We start from the raw sequence: 24930 nt of genomic DNA on the forward strand, positions 1-24930 counted from the left end.
CAAGACCTCCCACATGAGAGACTCAAAGTTACCATTGTGTCTTCCTTACCTTCCTAACAACCAATTAGAACATTAATAAATAACTTATTTAAAATTTGTAAATATCAAAATTAACAAATTGTGGAACAAATTAATAGGCTTAAAAAATACTTTAATGTGATTGATCAAAATACAAATAAAAATTGCATCTAATAAATTCTATTAAGCACAAAATATACTTAATAACACGAAAACACAAAATTATTAATAAATTTTAAACTTTAAAAGATTCTCTAATTATATTTTTCTACATTTGAACATTACAACACTACTTAAATTTGAACAGTAATTATACTTAAACAAGAGACGCAATGCGTCATAGTTCCTGCCTAATGCATAATGGTTGTAGAGGTGTAGATGAGTGAGAATCTAAATTAACATTGTGAATGCATTAATTTTTGCCTAGAAATGCACTTGTGATCTGATAGGATTGCTCATATTTTGTTGTTAAATTCTCGTCCTAGAAATGTGCTTGTGATTTGTAGGATGGCTCATATTTTGTTGTTAAGTTCTCATGCTATATTATTATATCTTTGGGCATTTAAGCCCAAGAATAAGAGGCCAAAGTCCCCAATATGACACTAAGTACTTAATATCATACTACGATCAATACATATGCTTTAGAAAAATTTGCACCTTCTACATTGACAACTTAAATTATGTGCAATGAGGAAAGATATCCATACCAATATTTGAATTATAGAACTTGAAGAAGTGATGAAGCATTTGGAGTATCACATCATATGTTTAAGCATACCATGCATGCTACTAGAGAACCATAAGTAGTTGGAATAATTCCCCCAACTATGTGTTATTCTCATCTTGATTATAAAATGGAACTCACACTACTTTTAATCATTAGCACTGGAAAAAAACTAGGATAGAGATATAGATAGAGATAAATAGCAATATACAACAATAATAACATAAACATATATGCAGAGGGAAAAAAAAGGATAGATAATATAGAGGAGGAAGAGGAAGAGAGATAAAATAGTAAGATAGAGTGATACCAACATAAGTTGTGTGTGTGAGCTAGAGAATTAGATATAATTATTTTTCTTAATAAAAAATAGTCAAAATAAAATCATGGTTGTAATAAAAAATTAAAATATATTATATTTTAATTAATGAAACTAAGAATTTAATTTTTATATTAAAGCTCACATTTCTATAAGAAAAAATAAAATCTATTGAAATATAAAAATATTTTATAAGTAAAAGTAATTGTTTAATTTTACACAATTAGAGAAGGTTTACTATTTAATGTTTTGTATTTCCAAATTTTTCATAAAATTAAGTAATTTTTAACTATGAAATAATATCTATATAATTTAATATGTACATTTGTAAATAATAAATAGATGTAATACATATAAATTTGATGTTGATGAACAAATATGATGTAATAAATAAGAAATAAAATATAACTATTTAATTCACAAGTGACCAGACCAACCTTTTGCTCTTCCCTTATAAATAGTAGGGGTAGGGCGGGATAGGGAGATGCAACAACCAATATAAAAACAAAAACTTAATAATAATTTATATATCTTTTAGAATTGAATTATTTCTTTTTATTTCTTTAGTATTTTTTTGATATAAAATATAATTATTAATTTAATATTAAAATATATATTTAAAATTTTAATGTATTTAAACTAAATGGTAAATTGTTTAAATAAAAAATATTAATAATAAAAAATGATATAATTTATAAATTGTAACACTTATCAATTATACATATTACAAACACTATTATAAAATATAATTTAAAAAAAAAATTGTTTAATTTATTTTTATAAAAGTAAAATAATAGTAATAATTTAGCTACTTTTATTAAAAAGCAAAGTTAAAAAAAAAAAAGAAATTCAAATACAAAGATATAACATATTGAATATATATATATAATTTGAACTTATGCATTACATGAAATTTTAGGAACAAGTTATATCAATAGTAAAAAATAAACATCAATGTAAAACTAATAATAAATATATTTAAAATAAGAAATTAAAAATATTTAATAAATTGTGATAATTAATATCAACTTGTCACAAATGTGGAAAAGATAAAGTTGTAATTAATACATTCATTAATGCAATGAAATTGTTAGAAAATATTTGTATTTTTTGTTGAAGAAAATTAATTTTTTCCCCCCACCAAAAATGGACGATGGAAAATGTGATTTATAAAATAATGAAAAATTAAAAAAAGATATAAACATTTGAAATCTCATATAATCTTTTAAATTCTTTGATTTGATTGGTTAGTGTTAATATCATATTTGCATTGACTTGAATGCACAAGTATTCCTCCTTTGGAGAAACTAACAACTACTTAAGAACATGGGGGAAAAATCAATTGAACGAATAAGATTTGGGCTCGTTTGGTGAGCGGAATAGGAATACGTATTCTGGAATAGAACGTATTCCTGTTTTCCGTTTGGTTCAGCGAATATTTGATGGAAATTCGTGAACCTGAAAATTTATGTTTTCTAAAATTAAAAAAAATAGAATAAGAATACGTATTCCAATAACACCTATTTTGGTGGAATTGCAAAACCCCATTTTTAGGCCAAAAATGGAATACATATTCCATTTTTGCTTCGTATTCCAATCCCGTTTTGGTGCATCCAAACAAGAAATTCACAATTTTTGGAATACTTATTCCAGAATACGTATTCCTATTCTGCTCATCAAACGGACCCGACCTGTTTGGTTGCTGGAATACAACCGGAATAGGAATAAGAAATTAGAATATGATTTGTATTCTTTGTTTGGTGCGTGGAATAGGAATAGAGAATAGGAATACGTATTCTCATTTTAGCCCCAAAATGAGCTTTTGTCCATTCCAAAAAATACCTGTAATTGGAATTGCTATTCTTGCATTCATTTTCGCTTTCTCAAATTTGATTAAATTTTCAAATCCGCTTTGACTTGGGGTGAGGTGGGAACTTTGTTTTCAATATTTTCAAATATTTCAGCGATTTTCCAATAGCACCGATTGCATCTTCAAAATATTTTCAAACGCCGATTGCAAGTTAACCCTATTCCAATTTAAGCTTGCATAACCAAACAAGGAATAAACAAGATTGGATTGCATTTTTCCATTCCTATTCTTCATTTTCCATTCTCATTCAAATTTTCTATTCTAATTCTCAATTCCGACGCTTGCAACCAAACGGCCCTAAAGGGTTTGTTTTAGTTACAAAATGACTTTCAAAACTATGAAATAGATGCATTGACGCCTCTCTGTATTTCTGCCGCTGAAGCTTTTGGGAAAGAGTCGACTGCGTAGGAGGCAACCATCTGTGTATGCCGTATTGTTCATTTCGGTCAGGTGTGAGCTTCCTGGACAAATCCAGCGCAAATAAAGGGACGGTTTGCTTGTGGATTGAGAGACAAATGTAAAGAGATGTTGAAGCGACTGGTTGCTATTCGAGACTCTTCTCTTATCAGCAGTAGGGTGTGAACTTGTTTCATTCAGTCTTCTCTTTGCTGGGCGTATAAGCTTCAGATCTTCCTACATTGGTTTGGAAGCTTATTTCCTATTCAACTTATTTCTGCGCGTGGAGGACTTGGTAATCTGCTGGATACGTTAGCATTGTTTATTCCGAATATCCAGTTCAGAACTGAGGTCAGAAAATGGTCTCATTCCCCACGTAATTTGATTATGAATGCAATGTCAAATGCTCTGTTCTGATTTTATATCAGGACTTAGTATTGTTACAATTTTTGTCACTCGTACTTGCATGTGAGTTTTCGAATGTCATCGTATATAGCTACAAACACATTATGATGTCATTTTTACTCAAATCGAAACTACTTCAAAAATTATAAGCGAAAAAACTGTTTGACATAAATCTTAGAGGAAAGTAAAATTTTTTATTTGCGAAAGGTTAGAAGGGATTTTTACAAAGAGTCTGGACATTACTATAAGCTGTCTTTCCATTTCCTCTTCTTTTAAGCGAGTATAATCTTTTCGAATCCGAAAAGGACAAGTCTTTGAATCATTTTAATGATTTTCCGTGAAATTTCTCTCTCAGCTCTTATGAGTATTTCTGCTAAAACCCAAAGCCCTTTTCCCATGAAATTCCGTGCCATTTTTAGAAGAAATATTCCAGAGGTTTCATGTTAATATTCCTTCTGGTTTAATGTGAGCAGAGAGGGATGGACATGGAGACAGGAGAGAATAATAATATTCGAGAAGGAGGGCAAAGCAGCAGATGGTTGAGCGACCCGGATCAACTATGGCCGGACTTTGTGGACCCCTCCGACAGAGAACAATATCGCCGTTATAGGTAAATATTTATGTCACGCTTTACCAGCATACATTCATTTTTCTCTTCATTTTACCATAAACTATCCAGGCGATGCAAATGCTTTCCATCTATGCTACTTTGTTTCTTTTTGTTTACTGATATCTTTTCGCGAATGTTTGGCACATAGTTGGTAAGTATTTATGTCCCCTCTTTCCATCTAAGAGTTAAATTAGGGTTGTGTTGGAATAATCTTTGGACGTTGATCTCAAATTAATCTTGGTTGTTCACTGTACTTGGGACAACTATAAAAGGCAAGATCTTTTCATTTGTAGAGAGGAGATTGGAAGAAATTGTTGCTAATATACTGCGAAAATTGCTCCTTATTGTTATTTTACATGGTGAATACTTGTGAATTTTTGAAGTATTGCATGGTGTCCACATTTTTCTTTGAGTTTGAATTTACTTAAGTTGATTAGAAGTTTAAAATAGTCTGATACTTTAATGAAAGATGTTGTTGTTGGCATCATGGTGAAATTAGTGTTCATACCTTTTGGTGTTTGTTGGTTGCAAACATTAGTGTAAGGTTAGTTTGAACAATGGATTACAAGAACTTCACTTTAATCACTTGGTGTTTATTCAATTGCATTTTTTGATGAGCATAAGTAGTTTTAAAATCATACTAGCATCCATAGAAGATTGCATCCTCCTTCGCATAGTTGATTTGGTGAAGCAAGGACTGGTTTGGTCTCACCACAACATCATCTTGCATTAGTAGAGTAGAAGTAGAAGTAGCTTAGATTTCTAGACCCTCAATACTATTTGCATTTAAAAAAGATTTGTTGGTAGTAGTAGTTTGAAGAGTTCAATTGCTATATCATTCACATTGAAGAAGTTGATAAATCCTCCACAAAAGAACTAACATAAGTCCCCAGGTGATTACCAACGAATCACATAACAAAACTCAGCTAACTCATTTGAGTCCTAGATTAGAAGAGACCTTGGGGTTGTCTTAGGTGATCACACGTTGTCCCATGTTTAGCATCTAAGCTTCCTTGTTCAAGAGAGGATAATATAATTAGTGTTGTATCCTTGGATATTTAGTGTTTTATCATACCTGTTGGAGTCGTCACCAAACTCACATCAATAGGTACCGTGAAGTTGGGGGACAAGGGATTGTTAGACATAGTGGATTATTCCATTTGCATTTAGAAGATTACGAGTCATTTCAGCTAGAATGCAACATGATACAAATCATGGAAATTTGAAGAGACGAAAGGTAATGAAAATGTACAAGATCATACAACACCAACAAGTCGGACATTTCCGACAAAGTATGAAGGATACAAGGTAAGGATGTTTTTGCATGGATATACAATTACCTCAAAGGTGCACTGCTATGATTGCACGTTTAACAAATTCATTTTATACCTAGAGAAAAGTCAGTAAGAAAAAAACCTAATAGGATGGCTGGAAACTGTGTCAAACTGGAAACTGTGTCAAAGGTTTGGGAAGATTTAAAAAAAATGTTAGAAGTAGAAATTGTATTCAAAGTGGAAATGATTGACTAGTTATCCTCCATGGTCATCTCAATGAATAAGCATTGTTGAAGAGGACAAACTAATAAACATTGTTGAAAAAGACAAACTATAATGCATCTTTGATGTAGAAAATGGAGTATTTATATATAATAAAATGTCGTTTGGACTATGCAATACACTTGCAACGTTCTAGAGAATAATTTTGCATATCTTTGACAAAATTTCCACAGTAAAGTCTTCCTTGATGATTGGTCAATTTATTGTGAGGAGTAAACAAATTTAAAAGTCTTAGTTGATTGCATGGAACAATGTAGACTAGCACAAGTACAATTAAAAAAAACTGTGTCAAAGGTTTGGGAAGGCTGGAAACTGTGTCAAAGTTTTAGGAAGATTTAAAAAACATGTTAGAAGTAGAAATTGTATTCATAGTGGAAATGATTGACTAGTTATCCTCCATGGTCATCTCAATGAATAAGCATTGTTGAAGAGGACAAACTTATAAACATTGTTGAAAAAGACAAACTAAAATGCATCTTTGATGTAGAAAATGGAGTATTTATATATAATAAAATGTCGTTTGGACTATGCAATACACTTGCTGTTGAAACTAGAGCCCAGAAATCCATAAATATAACCAGCGATAAGAAAGAGAGAAAACAGAAACAAAGAACACCAAAATTATCCTGGGAAAACCCTTCGAGAATGAAGGGAAAAATCCAGCCACACAACACAAAAATATCTTTATTGATAATGAAATGTTCAAGTGTACAATATCTTTTGCTTGATACAAATATATAACAATAGGAGAGACTCTTCATATGATAATTGAAAGGTCTGTTGTAATGACCCCAACAGGTTATAACTTCTTCAAACACCCAAAATCTTTATACTTCAGTTGTTTGACATTTCGTCAAACACTTTGCAAGCAAGTTCTGATAGCACTGTAATAACCCTCCTCAAATCTGCCCTCAAAAACCGCTAATGAAAGCTCAAGGAATTTCATCAAACAATTCACATGCAAGGGACGTATGACTGATATAGTATTTCAGCTGGCTTTAAATGACTCTTTTTCAATTTGCATCAATGAAAAACTTGTGCTAGAAGACTCCAAATGGAGTACACAATGGCCTAACATGAGTGTGCTACTAATTTTGACAATATTTAGTGCATATATATGATCTAAATAATGATATTAAATTGCTTAAATGACACCAACAACTATTATCTTCTTAATTTGCAATGAAATTTCTAATACAATGCTCATGAAATATGGCCAAGACTTTTGGCATTTACATGGATTACAAATGATAATGCTGGTATAATGCACACTTACAGCTGAAACTTATAACACCCTAAAAAAACAATACTAATAAAGGAACCTGGTTGTAGATGGTTGTAATAATCTTCTTCAATGCTGCCCCTTCTGATTTGCTTTATTCGAACTGCTTTTTTTTGGTCTGCTTTTTCGGTTCCGCTTTTTCGGTTCTGCTTTTCCGGACTGCTTTTTTGTACCTGCTTTTTTAGCCTGCTTTTTCGGTTCCGCTTTTTTCGGATTGCTTTTTCGTACCCACTTTTTCAGCTTGCTTTTTCGGTTTCGTTTTTTCAGACTGCTACTATGTTGAATCTCAAGACCATATCTTTCAATGGCGTCAAGATTTCCAGCTTGAAGGGATTTCGTCCTCCAAACTATTGAGACATAATCTCCAGAAAATTTTCCAATTTCTTTGATATTTCCAAGCATGCTTAAAAAAAGCTCTTCCATTTCTTTTATAGTGTTCTCACAAGAGCTTCATCCTTCGTTTTCTCAATGTGGGATAAAACATAACTCCCTTTATGTAACTTATGTCTCCAATGTGTTATAAAATAAAGGGGACTCTTTTAATTTAAATATTTTTCACAAACTATAGTCTATGCATTAATAAAATTAAATATTTAAATTTAACTTTATAAAATAGCTTTATCAATGCATAACAAATCTTATCAATGATAAACAAGTCTTCTTGTCGATTTTAAACATTACCATCGACATACCGTTGCCACTGGATGTCCGCCCATGTCCAAGATGACTTACTATAAATAGTAAGTATGCCCAAAGTTGCCTCAAAACCCCTCAGAAAGACTTGCAACTGAAACTATCTAGGCCAAATGCCCTCTAAGCCCCTTTAATGTCCTGGTTAGCCTACGGGACCGTGGGGAAATAGGCTAACGACAACATCATGCTATGAATGCTAAAAAGGGGACATTACAGTCCGCCCTTCCCAAAATTGCTTGTCCCCAAGCAATGGCCGAACAACAAACCAATCAATCCACCTGGATCCCAAATGTAGTCATGAACTATACTGCTGTCAGTCAACATAGGCTCTTGCAACAACCTCTGAAAATTAACCAAGAGGAATCCATAAATGAATCGTGAATCACGGTGCAACTGAACTCCAAATCCACTACTGCCACAGTCAGGAACCCACAAGGCACAAACTCTCAAAATATTAGACCCCAAGTAGAGTAGATCACCCAAACTGTCAACATAATAAACACCATCCACACAACCCACCGTGTTATGCAGAATGCACACTCCAACTCTGCTACAATGGTGACCACTCCCACATGAAACTGCACCAAATACAGAGAATCCACACACTGTACATCTACTGCAGTTAACACAACTCTGCAGATTACCGGCCACTGTCTCATAACCATAACACCCATGCACTGCTGATGGTGAATAGTCATTACACGGTAGATAGCAAAAATGAGAGTCCAGTCCAAACCTGTTGGCCATCAACTCCTCAACACATGGATCAAAAGCAAACCGATGAACATATCCTTTAGTATAATGCCAGTAAAAAGAACCAATCTCAGTCAAAGACTCATCCTGCAGACTTGATATGACCAACTGTGACTGATCATCAGCTAAGTCAGATGATGATATAGCCAAGGGCGCAGAATCAACAAAATCACTAGTCTCTGTGCCATTCAAGTCAAACATACCACAATGCTCAGCTGCAGTGCCTAACTCAACTGAACCTACCTTCAGTGGAAACAGACCAAATATGCCAATACTAGTGTCGTGGACAGATATATCTTCATCTCCATTGCCTCTATCAACCTCGACCATGGACATCCTCGGATCACTAGACACCACAGTCAGTGATTGTACAGGATCGAGTAAAGATTGAAGTCGTTCCAACTCCACGGTCACCTCAGCTAAATGAAATGGTGACTCCTCGAAAGCCAACTGTGTACTCTCAAGAAACTCAGAAGTCATCTCGAGCTGCTGAGTAAGCTCACTCACCTCATCTTCCTTGACCAATAATGCGTCATATGTTGTACTGCCCCACTCCATAAGATAATCTCTGTTGGCTACCAACTGCATATAATTCTGTCTCAGAATCCGAATAGCCTCCCATAAAGAGTGGATCTCTGTCAAGGAAAGATAACTGCCTCCCTGCTCATCACTAGTAGGAGAACCCCATCCATAAATTGCTCGCAACTGACGAGTGGCATCAAAATGCTGGCAAGTGATAGCAATGTCTCGTTCACTAACTCTCAGCTGACTAGACACATGATTGTGTTGGCTGGTCAAACTCCTATACTCTACCCCTGGTACACTGTCCAAAGGAGTAACCTCATAATAGCTATCGTCTGTAATACTGCCATCCAAATTCTGCAGTCCAACTACTGAACTTGTATCATCAAACGGAGTGACTGAAGCATCAACATAAACCTCTGTATCAAAGGAAACTGTTGAGGAGACTAAGTCCTCAAAATTGTCCACAACATCCCCCTGGGTGTCATCTGTAATAATCAGATCATGGGACTCTTCTGTAAACTTTGTCATATCTGAGAGATCATCAACCCATTCCAATAAGAATGGTCGACTGGATACATGAACAATGCCCAACAAAGGTGTGTAAAAACTAATTCCAGCATCAAACAAGCTGCTGGCATGGATGAGGACTACACTTGGCAAACTACTAATCAAGTCCATGATGGTGCAACAGATACTACTACCAAAGAATGATAAATATCTCCGATCAAAACGATCCCAAGTACTAAGATAAGGATCCCAACATCTAATCCATGAACGGAAACCAACTGGCAATTCAAGTAAACTTCTCACCTGAGTAATGTGAACAATACCAACTGACTTCACGAACCTGTCTATAGTCTCTGAATCCGGAGTGTGAATGCTAGACGTACTCATATCATCATCAACATGTGACCCGACTATAAAAGGAAACTGAGTCCCTGCTATATGCGCTAACTCCCGAACTGAACTCACCTCAAGACAATGCTCGTCCACATGTCTCTCAGAATCCTGGAGAGCCAACTTCATTGCCTCCATGCCTTCCTTGATCTGCTGTAAGTCGTCACAAGAAGAACCTGTTGTGACTCCTTTCTGTCTCTCTTGCAGTTGAATCATCCAAAAGTGATTCTCAATCAATCCATGTATCCTATCATGATGAGATAAAGCCGTGACAATATTCTTGTCCCTTGTCTTCAGCTGGCTTGCCAAACCAAGCAAAGAGCTACTAGCCTCTATCTCATGTGAAGAAGCATCCAACTGTGCCTGGTACTCTTTCTCAGCAAAGTCATGAATGCTCACTTTTTGATCAACTGTACTATCCTCAAACATGACAGTATCCTCAACTGCAGTAACTTCATCTAGCCCAACTGTACTGGAATCACTATCTATGTCAATCACGCAATCTGGTGTGTCTGTGATATCACCTTCTGATGCAACTGGCTCAACCTGCACAACATCTTTAACCCCTTTTGCCTGTGAAGATGATGTAGATAAACCATTACCTGAAGATGTGCTGAAGTCTCCCTGTATCGAATCTGCATGTCTGTTAAACTCCTCATACAAGTTTCTGCCTGTCATAGGGAAGGTATGATCCTTAGGCCTATCAAAGCGTTCAATTAGTCTCTCCGTAAACTCCACATATGAGGTAATGTGTGCATGACCCATAGTGACCATACCATGATGCCACCACTTGTGTGCTAACCCATCCAGGTGAATTGCTGCATACTTAATGGCTTCTTCCTCAAGCATAAGGTTCAATTGAAAGTATGTGTCAAGCTTTTGAACCCAAGCTCTTGCTGTAGACTTCCCCGAGCCATCATAATATGGTAACTGAAGTTTCCCTACTTTCTTTTGTAGCTCATAGCTCTGGTTCTTGTCATGTCCACGTGGCATATGCTTCATCCGCACATCTATATACTCCCTAAAGGTGATTGCAGCAATAAAATTTGGACCTCCGGCTTCCCAATCTCTCCTCAACTGGTCCCGTATATCAGTGATCTGGGGCTCTGGTACGGGCTGCTCTGGAGCTCTAGGAGGGAATGTTGGAACCATAGGCCTCGAACTCACTGTCCTAGTTTGCTGGGGTGCATGACCGAAATTGTTCCCAACTTGTTCGCCTCCATTATGTGCCCCATCCTGATTATTACCATTCTGATTATTTCGTCCACCCACATTAGCATTCAACCCCATTTGACGAGCCATCATCTGCATCATAAGCTCAAATCTTTGACTCTGTTCTTGTGCTCTTTTCTCTGCTGATCGCTGTCCCTGTGCTAAGGTGTCTAATAACTGTAAGAATCTTTCCTTTCCCTGATCTGGATCGGCATTCATTTTGTCAAACATTTTTCTCTCTATCTGACTATTCCAAATTCCCAATAAGACCTCCACAGGATGGCAGGAAACCACTCTGATACCACTGTAATAACTCCAATAGGTTATAACTTCTTCAAACACCAAAAATCTTTATACTTCAGTTGTTTGACATTTCGTCAAACACTTTGCAAGCAAGCTCTGATACCACTGTAATAACCCTCCTCAAATCTGCCCTCAAAAAAACGCTGATGAAAGCTCAAGGAATTTCATCAAACAATTCACATGCAAGGGACGTATGACTGATATAGATTTCAGCTGGCTTTAAATGACTCTTTTTCAATTTGCATCAATGAAAAACTTGTGCTAGAAAACTCCAAATGGACTACACAATGGCCTAACATGAGTGTGCCACTAATTTTGACAATATTTAGTGCATATATATGATCTAAGCATGAGAAATGTACACCTACAGCCAACTGGGATTTTTACAAATAGTTGGTGTGCAAACTAACTAGCTAATAAATAATGATATTAAATTGCTTAAATGACACCAGCAACTATTATCTTCTTAATTTGCAATGAAATTTCTAATACAATGCTCATGAAATATGGCCAAGACTTTTGGCATTTACATGGATTACAAATGATAATGCTGGTATAATGCACACTTACAGCTGAAACTTATAACACCCTAAAAAAACAATACTAATAAAGGAACCTGGTTGTAGATGGCTGTAATAATCTTCTTCAATGCTGCCCCTTCTGATTTGCTTTTTTCAAACTGCTTTTTCGGACTACTTTTTTTCGGCCTACTTTTTCGGTTCCGCTTTTTCGGACTGCTTTTTTTGGTTCTGCTTTTTCGGACTGTTTTTTCGTACCCGCTTTTTCAGCCTGCTTTTTCGGTTCCGCTTTTTTTGGACTGCTTTTTTGTACTCGCTTTTTCAGCTTGCTTTTTCGGTTCCGCTTTTTCGGACTGCTACTATGTTGAATCTCAAGACCATATCTTTCAATGGCGTCAAGATTTCCAGCTTGAAGGGATTTCGTCCTCCAAACTATTGAGACATAATCTCCAGAAAATTTCCCAATTTCTTTGATATTTTCAAGCATGCTTAAAAAAAGCTCTTCCATTTCTTTTATAGTGTTCTCACAAGAGCTTCATCCTTCGTTTTCTCAATGTTGGATAAAACATAACTCCCTTTATGTAACTTATGTCTCCAATGTGTTATAAAATAAAGGGGACTCTTTTAATTTAAATATTTCCCATAAACTATAGTCTATGCATTAACAAAGTTAAATATTTAAATTTAACTTTATAAAATAGCTTTATCAATGCATGACAAATCTTATCAATGATAAACAAGTCTTCTTGTCGATTTTAAACAATTACCATCGACATACCGTTGCCACTGGATGTCTGCCCATGTCCAAGATGACTTACTATAAATAGTAAGTATGCCCAAAGTTGCCTCAAAACCCCTCAGAAAGACCTGCAACTGAAACTATCTAGGCCAAATGGCCTCTAAGCCCCTTTAATGTCCTGGTTAGCCTACGGGACCGTGGGGAAATAGGCTAACGACAACATCATGCTATGAATGCTAAAAAGGGGACATTACATCTATTGAGATTCCTATAACTCCTATAATAAATAGTGACTCTTCGAATATTCATGCCTCAGTGCATGAGAATGACACATGTCCTTTATATTTAATGTTACAAATTAAAACTTAAAGTGTCTTTTTCAGCTGAATGTAACAATAACGGTAATAACGTTCATATTTCCAGAGATAAAGATCTCTATCGCAGCTACCATCTTCAACACTCCCTTTTAGCTAGAGAGAGATCTTTAGCTGAACATTTACACAAGACTGCAACCAAAATGTTAATGATGAAATTTTATCCCATATATCCTATTAGATTCATGGAAAATTATAACAATCAATCATATTCATGGAATCGCTCAACATGAAACCTTGTAGCAATTAATCACATTCATGGAATCTCTCAACATGAAAACTTGTAACAATTAATCATATTCATGGAATCACTCAACATGAAAAAATTTGCAAGACTCATAGCTAAGCCTTTGTTCACGGACTCTCTCAACGTGAACTGTCATAGAATCTCTCAACATGACATCCAACTCCTATTACGGAATCTCTCAACGTGATGACATCATGGACTCTCTTAACATGATATTCACTATTGCATAGTGAAAGAGTTATCATAGCTGATCTTACAATCTCATTTATTCAAACAAGAATATGTATAACAAAATAGGACTTAGTTCCATTTAAGTCAAATTTTACAAATCCTATAAGCATTCACAACCATTTCATATATGACAATGAAGGAGATTCCATAAGTACTGCCTCTTAACTCTCACAAGAAGATAGCTTATGAAGCCTCCCTCTGAAGCTGCGCCTCTCCCTTAGAATTTAAAACAACCTCGTCTCATTGCTTCATCCTATAACAAAGAGAGATCAACCCAATATATCAAGATGCATATACCAATTTGAAAATAAATAAATAAAATAATTTTCTTTATAATGGTGCCAAACCAAGATCTGTCAATTATGGATAGCCTTAATCGTATGTGAAGAAAAGTCTGAAAACTGTTCCCATCCTTATCAAGGGAGATGCCAACTGTCTCTCCTTTTCTATGAACACACTAAACTAAGAGCTCTAAACTCCACACAGAAATTCTGATCACCAGAACAAAGCTAAAGAAGAATGAACTCTGTTCAAAAATTATTTCATAGATAAGTCTAAAAAAAACTTGATATTGGACCAGAAAATCACCATAAAATAGATTGAAAAATAAAATAAAAATGAGACTCTCTTTTGAGATTGCAACAGACCTGGATAATCTATGAGACAATAAATCTAATAAGCATTCAAAATGAACAGGGACATAAACCTATCATCTGCCAAAAACTCACATCAAATTATTTGCCCAAAATAAGATTAAAACAGAGAATTGACAAATGGTAAATACTTTGCCAGAATACCAATCAATGGCAGATACCAAGAGTGCATGACAGATCCAAAGACTTACTTAAAGCGGTTCCAAAAAATTCAATTGAATGAAGACAAATGGTGATAGGTAGTTTGCATTTATTAATGATTTACCTTCATAACAAAAATTGAAAAATAACCGAGCCGACCCATCTACGAGAAATTGAAAGAGGGAGAAGATGAGATTACCTTTATAAAAGGAGACACTCACTGGCTTGAATGAATGCTAAAGACGCCTCATGTAAAGAACTGCACACGTCTACTCTGCTCTGGGCCATAATTGATAAGAGCAATTTGCCCAATAACGTTTGAAAAAACATTGCATACGCTGTTCTGGTTCGTGAACTAAAACAAGCTACTCAGCTCGGCTCCTCTTGCTTACGGCCTCTCCTCGAGATAATCGCAGCAGTGATTCAGCATAAATATATGGCCTTATGCAATTTTAGCACCCACTACAGTCCCTCCTGTGCTTGCGTCCTCCTTGTCAACCGACATCCTTGGGAAATCTCTCATCCAACCTTCTTTGTTATCTCCTTCGTGACCACATTTTAATTACAAGAGCGGGATTTAATGCATATGATTGTTTCTTTGGCTCAATGCCCGACTATAAAAGAAAAGACGGTGGTGATAGTAGCATCACAACTTGATGTTGACTATGATGTTCCAAAATATTAAACTGTAACCTAAAGACAAGGAGTAGGTCCTCCCATTAGAACAATATCACACCCGATTTATTCTTCATCGTGGAATCAAATATTCTAACACAAAAACAATATTAGAGATATTGCACAGCCTCAAAGAGACGACACACACGACTATATTAATTGGCAATAGTGACAATGCAATGAATGAAGCGCTCCCATAAAGATGCACGCTGTTGAAGATAAAATGAACTCTGACGGCTTCAATGATGGCTCAAGGTTATATGCAGCAAATAAGACCAAGCAAACATACAAACCAAATGAGAAATCATGATGGAACAGAGCAGCTGCAACAGAAGAATACAAACACAAGACATAGATCAAAACAAACTTCTTTATTGCTGTCATCTAAACCTGGCTCTGATACCATGTTGAAACTAGAGCCCAGAAATCCATAAATATAATCAGCAATAAGAAAGAGAGAAAACAAAAACAAAGAACACCAAAATTATCTTGGGAAAACCCTTAGAGAATGAAGGGAAAAACCCAACCACACAACACAAAAATATCTTTATTGATTATGAAATGTTCAAATGTACAATATCCTTTGCTTGATACAAATATATAACAACAGGAGAGACTCTTCATATGATAACCGAAAGGTCTCTTGAGATTCCTATAATTCCTATAATAAATAATGACCCTTTGAATATTCATGCCTCAGTGCATGAGAATGACATGTCCTTTACATTTATTGTTACAAATTAAAACTTAAGTGTCTTTTTCAGCTGAACGTAACAATAACGGTAATAACATTCATATTTCCAGAGATAAAGATCTCTATCGCAGCTACCATCTTCAACACTTGCAACTTTCTAGAGAATAATTTTGCATATCTTTGACAAAATTTCCACAATAAAGTCTTCCTTGATGATTGATCAATTTATTGTGACGAGTAAACAAATTTAAAAGCCTTAGCTGATTGCATGGGACAATGTAGACTAGCACAAGTACCCATAAAACCAAAAAAGAATTGTTTCATGGTACTAGAAAGCAAACTCATTAGGAGTATTGTGGAGTGGGATTGAAAATAGATCTTTACAAAACAAGAGGACATTCTTGTGTCATTGTAATGCTTTCTTAGGATAAAACATGTGCAATAACAAACAAAATAACTTTTTTTAAGAACTTTGTATAAACATACGATACTCAATATTACTCACACATATCAAGGAAATAAACTTCAAAGCATTATACTGTGTACTTGCGACCTTGGTTGTTGACACAACTTAGTTTCTATGACATGGTTAGTTAGTAACCACATGGGGGCTTATGCTATTCACTCAACGAGATATCAACTTTCCTTTGAATGTTTTGCAATACAAGTGTTTGATCCTAATTCTACAAGGTTTTGAAAAAAAATGCAAAGATTTAAGGGTCTATATATCCTTTTCTAGTCCTATAATGGAAGAGATAGTGAATGTCTTTATGAACTCTACAAGGTTTAGTTTTGTCGTCGACTTCCATCAAGCTAGTGCAATCTTCTAAGGTAAACAATAGATGTTCAAATCATCACTAACCACACCAACACCATCAATAGGATGCATGTCGATGAGCGAGTAATAATTGAAGTTAAGCTTATGTTGAAGTGTCAATTGACCACCTAAAACAATTTGCAGTCAAGGAGTATGGATGAGCAAGTTTCACAAAGGTTCAGCCAAGATTTCTTTCATCTAACCAAATAACTTAAAGCAAATTCTAAACTAGGTTTGAGAAATAAAAAAACCCTCACAAATACTCCAAATTTTTAAAAAAATCACCCAACTTCAATGATTTTTTTCAATTTTTGTAGGGTCAAAGTGAGTTGTGACAATTCTTTAAAAGCTCCCTTTACAAATGAGAGGAATATGATTTATATAGGAGTCTTTCGTACGATAAATGACCTTGTTTGATTGATATTATAGAATCAATGGTCAAGATCATTTCATATAACCCTAATTTAAATACCACTTGCGAGCATTAATGCTGACTGATGATAATAAGACACCAATCTTTGGGCCAATGAGAAAATTGCATTGCTTTGAAATACATTTCCATTTGAGTATGGACCAATAAGAAAATCCATCGTGGTAATATGTTAAATACATTATATGTTGTCCATCAAGCATTGTTGCACATGGTGAAAATCCAGTTATCCAAGACTGGGTGAGTAGATGTTTGCTTTTGCTTCAAGAACTTACTTTACAACTATTGTTCAGCCAAAGGAAAGTCACATACTTGCAGACCAGCTCTCAAGAATTAGGTCGGCAAAACCCCTCAAAGGTGCAAACGAAGGTTTTCCTAGTGCTTTCTTTGTCTAGATAGTTGCACTACCATGGGAACATAGAAGAATATCTTTCAACATACTCATTAATGCCGATAGGCATTCTACAATGGCAGAATGGGTAGAGTGGGATGGTGTGAGTGTGTTAATGTTAACTTTTATTCTTATAGGTTAAATTTGACAACCATCTACATGTCAAAAGTTTAAATTTTATTATAAATAGAATATAGTTTTAAAAATAATTTAATAAATACCACATAAATTGTAATATTTTGAGATATAAATCATCCATTTTTAAGAAATTAAAATAAAAAGCTTAAGTTACTAAAAAATTAAATAAATGGAGATAAAAGAAATATAAATAATTTTAGGTCGAGTAAATTAAATTATAATAATTTTGTAGTGGATATCTATCGGCATTTTTTTAGATAGATTTATTTAAGATATCTATACTAGTTATAAAGGATATGTCTCTCAGAGAAAGAAAGAAGTTGACATAAAAGTAAAACAATTCAATTGATCAACTAACTTCTCTTCAAATTGGGTCCTGAACATACCTTGAGTAGATGTGAGATTTGGGATGGAGGAAGAGGTGTGTTATAAGAGGCACATGATGGATTGGCAGGTGACTGTATGGGACTGGATGCTATTGCAAGGAAAGTTGTGTATGTGGTGTCCAACACTCTATACAAATGCGAGGGAGTTGGTAGTTGGATGTAATACATGCTAGATTGTAGGGAAGCCACCAAAAAGGGATTTCATGTCACTGTTATGATTCCAACCACAAGAACTATTCAATTTTATGTCCCTGTTAAACAATCATCTTTGACTTGGTTGATTATTAGTTGTGAATCCCCATAGATGTGTAACTCTATAATTCTCCATTCTATATCCATCTTAAGTTCATTTGTTAAAGCTTCGCACATACTCAAATTGACTGCTTGTGTTGGTTCAATAAGCATTGAAGATCTATCTTGAAAATAACTAGGGAGATGATCAAGTACCTCATCCTCAAGCACCTCAGAGAGGTTTTCACCCTCGGATATATCCTTTCTTTTTACTTTTTTTGGTTCTGACACCACCACATAGTGGTTTTCACCGTCAAAACTCCTATTCTTTTATTTTATTTTCTTTTTATTTTGAGACTAAGGTACAGCCCAGCCACAAGAACTGTTTAAGTTGTGGGAATCGGATTTCACAAGTCTTCCCAAGGTCTGTCAATGTCATAGAACCAAGCAATTGAGGACTTGAGTGCAATTGAGTACTTGATGAAGTGGGTAGAAGCATGAACCTTGCTTGATAATACAACATTAAGTATGCAAGACTTATCTGTAGCAGATAATTAGGCATTAGGACTCTTTATACAAATAACAAGTGATAGATGGGGACATTTTGTGAATCATGTGATTTGATTAATGATGAGTGGATCATGGATCTTCCACACCCTCTTGACTCCATACTACACAAATACCAAATGAACATGTAAAGTCAATAGATAAATTAGTTATCTTAGACATCTACAAATGTTAAGGTCAAAGGCATGGATTGGGAAGGAAAGCTACTTGTAGTACTACTTCATCTTAGACATCTACGGTGTGTATTGGGAAGAAAAGCTACTTGTAGTACTATTGGCCTATTGAACAACATTTGTGTTAACTAACGGACATACCTTGTTCCTATTAATGTATGGCCAGAAGTGAGGGTAATTGTTTACTGTATAGGGTAAACGGATAGCTATTGTATTAAGAGACTAGAATATAACACAGATTGAGATAGTACTTTATTCATATAAGCAGAGTATACAATCACGAGTACAATGATAATCCATAGTTCAATTCGGATGATGTACATATATATCCCGAAGGGGTGACTCAACGTCACACAACCTTTCAGACACTAACTAATCCCATCGGCTGTAGTATAGTTTTTATGGACAACAGTAACCATGGAATATTTACTTTCCAATTTATGGATTGCTATATCAAATAAACTGGTAACAACAAAAGTTCCAAAGAATGACTCCTTCACTTGAAGAAGTTAAACCTACAAAGGATATCAGCACAATGGGCAATCAGTGTATTGTAGAAGAGGAGAAATATTGGGACAACAAAAATCTTTCTAGAATGAACTTGAAGCCTGGATAGTTACTAGTAAAATTTAATGGTCATAACAAAATAAACTTGGGTAAGTTTAAATAATGTGGCTAATACCACTCAAAACCCAAGAAATATCAGCATAATTGGTCCATAAGGCTAGATGGTTTAATGGAACCTTGCTAAAGGATGTTGTAAACAGTTTAAAGGTAAAAGTGTATAAGATGAGACAAGAAGCCTAGTTAATAGTCAATATTCATAGATGTGTGCAGACAGGCGATAAAGAATTGAATGAGAAAAAGTACGGACAAGGATGTAGAAGGTAGAAAAAGTGTAGTACCAAGAATTCTCCTAAACTAAACCAAATATATGTTTGGTCCAGTTACAAGATAGATTATATGGCAAATGATCGATACATTCATCTATATCCAATGTATGTTCTAGGCATGCCAATTTCAGTCTTTCTCTGGGAGATGTTAATTTTGATTGATCATCTGGAGATATAAAATTTAAAGATTCAGATGAAACTCTGGAAGAACACTGAAATTCTGTGATAGATACCCATTCTTACTTCTGTAAGAAAGTTATGTTGGGTCTCCGTCTAATGGTTATGGCAGAACACTTACTGGTGGTGGAAAGATCCTGATATGACCAAGCTGTCTAAGAGTTTAGAGAAACATACTAGTTAACAAGTTTTGGTTCAATACAACCATCCGCACCATAATCAGTTGGGTTTTGGCAACTAGTACATAATCCCATGGCAAATCCATCTGCAGTACATGAAGAAGCAACATGGTACCAACAGCAAGAAGGACATGGTTTAACGGACTTCCAGCAAATGGGTGAAGCCAACTGAAATGATCAAGGTATGACTCGACTTAATATTGTTGAAAGAATCTTTAAATTGGAATATGCAAGTACGTGCTGTGCTAATAAGTGTTAGTTATATTAGTTATATTATATCTTTAGTTAGTCAGCGAGTGTTGCCATGTCTCATTGATTGATTGAAGTAGTTGGTTTCTGACAGTTGGGATTGTGTTGTTGGAAAATTACTCCCTTCTGCATTTTTTTATAAGAGCATTGAAGCATTGAATTTAATAAGAACAACTGTTATATCTTTTGAATTACTATGTTATTCTCATGTGAATTAGTCATGTATGTATACTATAGTGTATTGTGCTTTACTAATTGTATACTCATAGAGCAATTAAACAGATGGTGATTGAATGTAGCTTATAGTTTTCTGTACTCTCTATTCCTTAATCTTTTGTGATGAAGTAGGTTCTAAGGTGTTTTCATAGAACTATTTCATGAACTGACCATTCAATTGTTACAGAAATTACCATGGATAGGGTTCTTCCTTTCTAGAATTTGTTCAGATACTTGATATCTTGAAGTCCATACACTTTTAGCTATGGTAGATTTCCCAGTTTGTCTATGTCTCGTCTTCTTGAATTTCCTCTTTTCTTTAGTGTTTTTTTATTTATAGTCTTCATCCTCTTGTAATGTATTTGTTTTAGTTGGCTTCTTATCTTCTTCAAGGGCATGCTACACTGACATCCCAAACGTGCTTGTGCCTTCCATCTGGTTCTGTAGTTTACCTTCCTAATACACATTCTTCTGGTGTGCACAGGAAACGATCATCTCTTGGGAGTCAGTTTTTAGTCCAAGAAAAATTAAGTGCCAACAGACTAGAAGATGGAGCTTTGATTGACAAAAATGCAGAAAATGTCTATCCTAGTCCCGCTCTTTTTCTTGAAGATATCAAGCAAGAGGTGGAAGGCTCTGTTGCTCAAGGGTTTCAAGTATCGTCTGGAGGGCGTCATTCTTTGACTACAAAAAAAGGTGCTTATAGTGACAGAAGATCATCCCAGATTGAGAACACACTTTTAACTGGTACCCAGTCATCTCAGTCTTTTATGAAGGTTGCAAAAGAGGAACCAGAAGAGGTTTCAGACAGTGGAGAAACAACATTTTCTCGCTTTGAAGCAATCCTTGATTCTGCTTTGCAAGGTTGGTTCTTGTAAATCTTAATTAGTTTGACATTGACATTTGTTTATTTTTAGCCACAGGCATTTAATCAGTTATATGAGGCAACTTATACTTCACAAGATCTGAAATTAGTGCTGTTTTCCTCACAGATAGCATTTGCTACTTCAATGCAATACTATTTTTGTTCAAATTTGCTTGGGTTTTATTTTAAGTGAACTGGCATCATTGTCACTGGTAGATAAGGCCTGTGTCAAAATCTTTAGTGCAATGCTTGCCTGCTTCTTTTCTCTTTGAATTATAACTCGACTATTTTCTTTTTGTGTTCAATTTGAATGCTACAAAATGTTGAAATGATAAAGATGGTGCATGTAGGTTGCCTAGGTACTAAAAATATCAGTGACTATGTTTGACTTGCTCTGATGACATTATGCTGTTTTAACAGTTCAATCTTTTTATCTGCTTGATTTTGGCCAATGGTATTTTCATCTGGTCTTGACTATTATATTCACTTTTTACTTTTAAAGTTATTATCATAGTTTATTGGAGTTTTGGGACAGGGACAGTGGTGCCAATATAATATAGTACTTAACAATTAGATATTAAAAAATGTATAAGAAATTGTGATTATCTTTTATAAAATACTGAACTGTAAGCACACTGACCGATTTGAGGACATTTAGTTATATTAGAAAAGCTTCTTTTGATTTTTTTCGGACTTCTCTCTTTTCCTCTATAGCTGCTAATTTGCTCAAAATTCCAAAATCTTCTCTGGTATATTGATATCAGTGGTGAAGAATGAAGAAATATTTGTATCACGCAGTCTGTGCTGCATTTGCTGGACATATTGACATATTGTACATAGCCCTTAGTGCTCAAGACAATCATCTGGTTTCTTAGTTGAGAACTGGTATCCAAAAAAATGCTGAGTTAACAGTTAAAAGAATTCTGGCCAATGGTATTCTCATCTGGTCTCAACTGTTATATTTACTTTTCACTTTTAAAGTTATCGTCATAGTTTATGGGAGTTTTGAGTCAGGGGACGGTAGTGCCAATAGAATATAGTACTTGAAAATTAGATATTAAAAAATGCATACAAGGTTGTGACTTGTCTTTTATATAAAGTTGAACTGTAAGCACACTGAAGGAATTGAGGATATATTTTTATATTAGAAAAGCTTATTTTGATTTTTCTCAAACTTTTCTCTTTTCCTCTATAGGTGCTAATATGCTCAAAATCCTAAAATCTTCTCTTGTATATTGATATCAGTGGTTAAGAATTTAGAAACATTTGTATCGTGCAGTTAGTGCCACATTTTCTGGACATATTGACATATTGTACAGAGCCCTTAGTGCTCAAGACAATCATCTATTTTCTTGGTTGAGAACTCGTATCCAAAAGATCAAATTTCCAAGCCCAGATTAAGATATTATCTTGTTTGCAATAAGCTGATGTTTTACAAGAGAGAAAAGTTACTGATAACAGACTCATTTGCAAAAGTGTATTAGATGCAGTTTACCTGCTAGATAAGATTCTTGGCTGTGATGCATTTGCTACTGTACGCAAAGTCACAATGAGTGCAGTTCCATTAATCCATAACATCAATTAGATTTGGTAATAATTAAACAACATGTATATCCAGGGTAAGCACTGCATTTGCTGGATGGATTGACACATTATAAAGAGCCTTTAGTGCTCAAGACAATCATCTATCTTTTTGGTTGAGAAACCATATCCAAAATTCAAATTTTTGAATCCACACTAAGATATAATGTTGTTCACAAGAAGCTGATGTTTTATGAGAGGAAAAATAGTTTGGGGACAACTAGATTAAATTACGGATAATAGATTTGTTTATGGAAGTGTATTAGATATAGTTCACTTGCTAGAGAGATTGTTGGCTATGATTAATATGCTGCTGACTACAAAGCCGCAAAGAGTGCATTGTAGTTAATTCATACGGTGTTTATAAGAAAGCTCCTCAATATTGATGGGATGTAGGGCAAGAGGCTAGGTGCTGGTGAAAACCTTGATTTATTGCTTGTGTTATGTCCCAACCCAGATGTTATGGTGGTGTGAGTTCCTATTGGGTGTATACCTAGGGTTGGGATCTATCCATGATCGGGCAATACGTATCTATGACAACATTGCATGTCAGGTTGTTCTGATGATTTGGGATCTTGGTATTTAGTTGATTGGTACATTGGTTCATGTTGTGTTGCTTCACAACTTAGGGGTTGGAAATATCTATACCACTGTAACATAGCGAATGGGCAGAGCTTCAGTCTTGAGGCAAATATGGCATCTAGGCATTTTTTTAGTAGATAGATGCAGATTACTTGAGGGCAAACAATCTCTGAGAAGGGAGAACTATAATGTCCCCTTTTCTAGGCTTGCAAATTTTGATTTTTCGTTGGCTCGTTTTGCCTTGGTCCTATAGGCTAACTGGGATTTCTTAAGTATCAGTTTGAGTTTTGGCGCAGGCTACTCCAGCTTCTGGCCTAGTGGGGTTGTTTCAGTGAGGTTTCTAGATACTATTTATAGTAAGTCAACAGGCTCAACATTCTTGGCATTTCAGTGTTGGACTTAGAGTGTCTTGCCAAGACCTTTCCAACAAGCTATCATTCATGTTTATCAAGTCATCTGATAAAAAATTTTAATGCTGGAAGATTTAAATGGTATATTAATAAAGTGACTTTAAAACATAAGTTCATCATATTATTGTCACTTTATTATTATATGAGCACTTTATTTGCTTAATAGGAGAAGAGTATATTAAAAAAATAACAAAGAAACAGAGAAAGGAATGTGAAGAGTCACCAGGTTGGGCTTAAAAGAGGAAAGATAGCTAATTTGCAATAGGCTTGGTTTATGATTTGATTTCTTCGCTTGGAGAACTTGGAAGCTTAGCTTTCAGCTAGTTTGAGAACATAACCCTCGAGCTTGGAGGTAGAGGATTGAAACCCATTGTCTGCTGGAGATATTACATGGGTATCTCATTATGATTAAAATATATATTTCATATTATCCAATCTGACTGTAATTTTCTGTATTAACGATTGGATTTGTTTATTGTACTGCTGAAGATTGAAATGTAATAACATGCTGAAACTATATTTTATCCGAGTTTTTTGTTATTTATGCTGGATAATCTAAAATCTATTGCATGGATTTATCTGTTTATATTTCTCAAACTTATTTGAGAGAAATTGGAGAAAAATATCCATTGGGGATATTTCATTATGGATTTCTTTTTTTCTTTTTTAAATCACAGAATTTCTTGTGGTAATGCCATGGAATCACTTGACATGATGTCCACCATGGCTGTTCCCATGTGTGGAAAGAAGCATATAAACAAGCTCTCATCACAGAATCATTCAATGTGTTGTCGTCATGGAATCTCTCAG

At 34.9% G+C, this 24930-nt stretch overlaps 1 protein-coding gene and 1 pseudogene across 3 annotated transcripts in view; one reads left to right on the forward strand and one right to left on the reverse strand.

Moving 5' to 3' along the window:
* Positions 1-3271: 3271 nt before the first annotated feature.
* The window catches only part of LOC149552741 (nuclear pore complex protein), a 245634-nt gene continuing 223975 nt past the window's right edge, over positions 3272-24930 (forward strand). The window contains exons 1-3 of one of the 3 annotated variants that reach the window (XM_089788287.1): positions 3272-3678; positions 4206-4342; positions 21167-21546. In XM_089788287.1, coding sequence (XP_089644413.1) covers positions 4212-4342; positions 21167-21546 — 511 coding nt within the window. In that variant the 5' untranslated portion in view covers positions 3272-3678; positions 4206-4211. Of the gene's footprint in view, positions 3796-4205; positions 4343-21166; positions 21547-24930 lie in introns of all 3 variants that reach the window. The other 2 variants (XM_089788288.1, XM_089788286.1) reach the window with 2 other exon arrangements.
* LOC149552742 (U6atac minor spliceosomal RNA) lies at positions 13985-14128 on the reverse strand (annotated as a pseudogene).

Source organism: Cupressus sempervirens, chromosome 6 (genome assembly GCF_028749045.1).
Source record: "Cupressus sempervirens isolate cs-2001-9-10 chromosome 6, ASM2874904v1, whole genome shotgun sequence".
Classification (NCBI taxonomy): Eukaryota; Viridiplantae; Streptophyta; class Pinopsida; order Cupressales; family Cupressaceae; genus Cupressus; species Cupressus sempervirens.